Raw genomic sequence first — 3,525 nt, forward strand, 5'->3', positions numbered from 1 at the left:
CATATTCTGTTACACCAAATACACAAAATAATGATCTTTAAAAAAGCATCATATGACCCCTTTAAATAGAAACATGTGAGCAGAACAGAGTTTGTCTGAGGAGGTAACCACAGCAACAGTACGCTGCTCAAATATTTTCTGTTAGGATCATTATTGGGTGAAACATTGACAAAGTACAACAAATACTATCATGTACTACAAAAGACGTTAGTACCATAGCTGACCATTTGGACTGGGTTACATAACTTAACAAACTATGCCTTGAAAGAAATTCTTGCTTTGAAATAGTGTTAAAAGACAATTTGGGTGGGACAAAATGAAACCTAACAAACAACAAACAGCCCTACAACTCCTAACTGAAAGGCACTTACTGTATAATCTGAATTATTGAAATTATTATTGAAATATTAAACTTGTAACTGTCAATTAATAAAGTGTGAAGTTCAAATATGAAATAAAAGAAAATTACAAAGGTGTCACAATATAACAAGTGTTTGGAATGAATCAGTCTGATTGCAGAGTATTGGAGTAGTGGGATACTGACAATGCATGATTGCATTATGCAGATGTTTCCCCCCTAAAATGTTTTCCCCGTTGAAAAAACCAGCATATGCTGGTTAGGTATGTTTTGATGCTGGGATGCTGGTTTAAGCTGGTCCTTTGCTGGATTATGCTGGTCCAGCAAAGAACCAGCTTAAACCAGCAAAGGACCAGCTTAAACCAGCAAAGGACCAGCTTAAACCAGCAAAGGACCAGCTTAAACCAGCAAAGGACCAGCTTAAACCAGCAAAGGACCAGCTTAAACCAGCAAAGGACCAGCTTAAACCAGCAAAGGACCAGCTTAAACCAGCAAAGGACCAGCTTAAACCAGCAAAGGACCAGCTTAAACCAGCAAAGGACCAGCTTAAACCAGCAAAGGACCAGCTTAAACCAGCAAAGGACCAGCTTAAACCAGCATCCCAGCATCAAAACATACCTAACCAGCATATGCTGTTTTTTTCAACAGTGTTGTCCTCCATCATTATCCACTTAAACATACCCTAGCAATTTTATGTGTATTATAAAATATGCATTGTATCATACCCCTATATTTTGCATACATCCTATCTTTCTAACTCCCACATTTTTCCTGCCTTTGCCCTTTTTTTCTCTGTATGAAATAACCAGAGCTTAAGAACAAGACTCAATCTTTCCAGAATGAATTTATCTCAAATGAATAAAAGGTTCTGGATGGGTTCTAAATACAGATGAGTTTACAATAATATGGTAAGAACACTTTCATTTGCCCTCTTTACCCATTATGCACCTTGCATTATTGTGTACTGTATTATTATATACAGTATTATGTGTGTTTATATACAGTACGTATTGAATAGTGAATGTATATATTGCATTTCATGTAATGTTATGCCAAATTCATGTGAAGTGTTAACTATTTTTAGAGCAAATCACCAGGTCAAGAACCTTGTAAGTGAAAGTTGACCAACAAACGTGAATTGGTATTGTGTGTGCACGCATGTGTTACCTTCCATCCGGCAGAGCTGTTGCTGTTTCCTTTATCTTTGAAATAGGGCACATATCGGACCATCCAGTCGTAGATCTGAGACAGGGTGAGTCTTTTCTCGGGTGTGCTCTCGATGGCTCGGGTGATGAGCTCCGCGTAGGACTGGTTTCCCCACTCGTTCCGCCGGGAGGATGCCTTGGTTTTGCGCAGCGCAGCTCCCGTAAAGTCGCGAAATCCTCCGGCATCCAGCATCATCCTCCTCCTCCTGCACGCCGGTGATGGAACATGATCCGAATCTACTTTAAATATGGAGAAATTAAGCGACAGATCCGCGTTCACCTCACATGATCGATGGCTCGGGTGATGAGCTCCGCGTAGGACTGGTTTCCCCACTCGTTCCGTCGTTCCGCCGGGAGGATGCCTTGGTTTTGCGCAGCGCAGCTCCCGTAAAGTCGTGAAATCCTCCGGCATCCAGCATCATCCTCCTCCTCCTGCACGCCGGTGATGGAACATGATCCGAATCTACTTTAAATATGGAGAAATTAAGCGACAGATCCGCGTTCACCTCACATGAGAAGTCGTTCGTCCAGATGCATGAGCGAGGTCTGCTGACCAAATCCGACTCCATATCCACCTGATGAGCCTCCGCTTCATCCTCCTCTATCATCATCATCCGTCCTTAATAAGCCGATGCCAGGTAGACGTCGTCAGGTGATACTGTATTCTCAGAAACGCCTCAATGGGTCCACCTCACAAAGGAGGAGAGAGAAGGATGCTGTAGACGAGAGCGCGTCATGTTGAAGTGAGTCTGACTTGCAGAAATAATGGATGCATGTGGTTAGACAGCGGCTCGTATTCAATTTCCATCCCGGTTTTAACTCACTCTGACCGCAGCAGCAGCAGCAGAAGAATCCTCCTCCTCCTCGATGGCGGTTATTACAGGCAAAACTGGAGCAGCAACCAGAGACGGACAGTAACTAAGTACATTTACTTGAGTATTGTACTTACAACAGATGACAGATCTTCGCATTGAACTGAGTACAAAAACTTCACAATGCATCGTGAATGTCGTAACACTGATGCCTTTTTTGTAAAGTCCCCAAAATATTCTGTTTTACTAATTTATATTGTACACCGTAAAAAAAAAAAACCTGTGACGTTTACGGTAAAATACCGGCAGCTGTGGTTGCCAGAACTTCACCGTTAAAAATATGGTAGAAACATTTTAGGTTAAACCATTGAAATGCTGATTACCACCAAAAACAGGTGGTGATGAGAAAGTCACATGATGAATCAAAGCTCACCACAATAAGCTCTTGCAAAAGCTGAGAAGGAAAATACTAATATATACATAGAAGGTGCACAGTGTCATTCACACAAACACTAAACACCATCATGGTAACACACATGATACTGAAATAATGCAATAAACATGAATTTAACAACATTAGATGTAAGATAAAACACTAATGCACACAACTGATAAGAAAAAACTAAGAAGAAACAGTTATTTCAACGAAAAAACATAAAATATGAAGTGTCATGCAGGGAATTCTGGGAGTGTCAATTTACAGTTTTTCACTGTAAATTATACAATGACTCTTTCTTTTTCACTTCCAAAAACCATATTTTTAAGAGTATTTTACTGTAAAATTACATTAAATGTAATTACAGTTATTCACCGTATGTAGTATGGAAACTTACTGATAACCAATTAACAGGTTTGTATTGTAGCCTTTTTACAGTCTTTTACTGTTAAAATCACAATCATTTTTTACAGTTTAGGCTGTTCTTATAGTGTTAATCTGATTCTGTTTATTTTCAGTACAATGCAACCGATTCTGTTATATTATGTTGTATTGTTTCAGTTGTATATATTCTGTTGCATTCTGGCACTTTCCACAAATAAGCTACAAAGTAGGACCTGAAAAAACGATGTTTAGTCGAAAGTGGTGTGTGTGTGTGTGTGTGTGTGTGTGTGTGTGTGTGTGTGTGTGTTTTCTGTGGAGTGTATAACAGAT

At 39.8% G+C, this 3,525-nt stretch overlaps 1 protein-coding gene across 1 annotated transcript in view; it reads right to left on the bottom strand.

The window, feature by feature from the left end:
- Positions 1 to 2,441, bottom strand: part of LOC107697267 (forkhead box protein O6-like) — a 29,741-nt gene extending 27,300 nt beyond the window's left edge. Inside the window, exons 1-2 of the mRNA XM_016497983.1 lie at positions 1,926 to 2,441; positions 1,526 to 1,699 (exon numbers count right to left, since the gene is read on the bottom strand). Of these exons, the coding sequence (XP_016353469.1) occupies positions 1,526 to 1,699; positions 1,926 to 2,177 (426 nt within the window). The 5' untranslated portion in view covers positions 2,178 to 2,441. The remainder of the gene's footprint in view (positions 1 to 1,525; positions 1,700 to 1,925) is intronic.
- Between the last annotated feature and the right edge of the window lie 1,084 nt (positions 2,442 to 3,525).

Source organism: Sinocyclocheilus anshuiensis, unplaced genomic scaffold, assembly GCF_001515605.1.
Source record: "Sinocyclocheilus anshuiensis isolate Anshui unplaced genomic scaffold, SAMN03320099.WGS_v1.1 scaffold979, whole genome shotgun sequence".
Lineage (NCBI taxonomy): Eukaryota > Metazoa > Chordata > Actinopteri > Cypriniformes > Cyprinidae > Sinocyclocheilus > Sinocyclocheilus anshuiensis.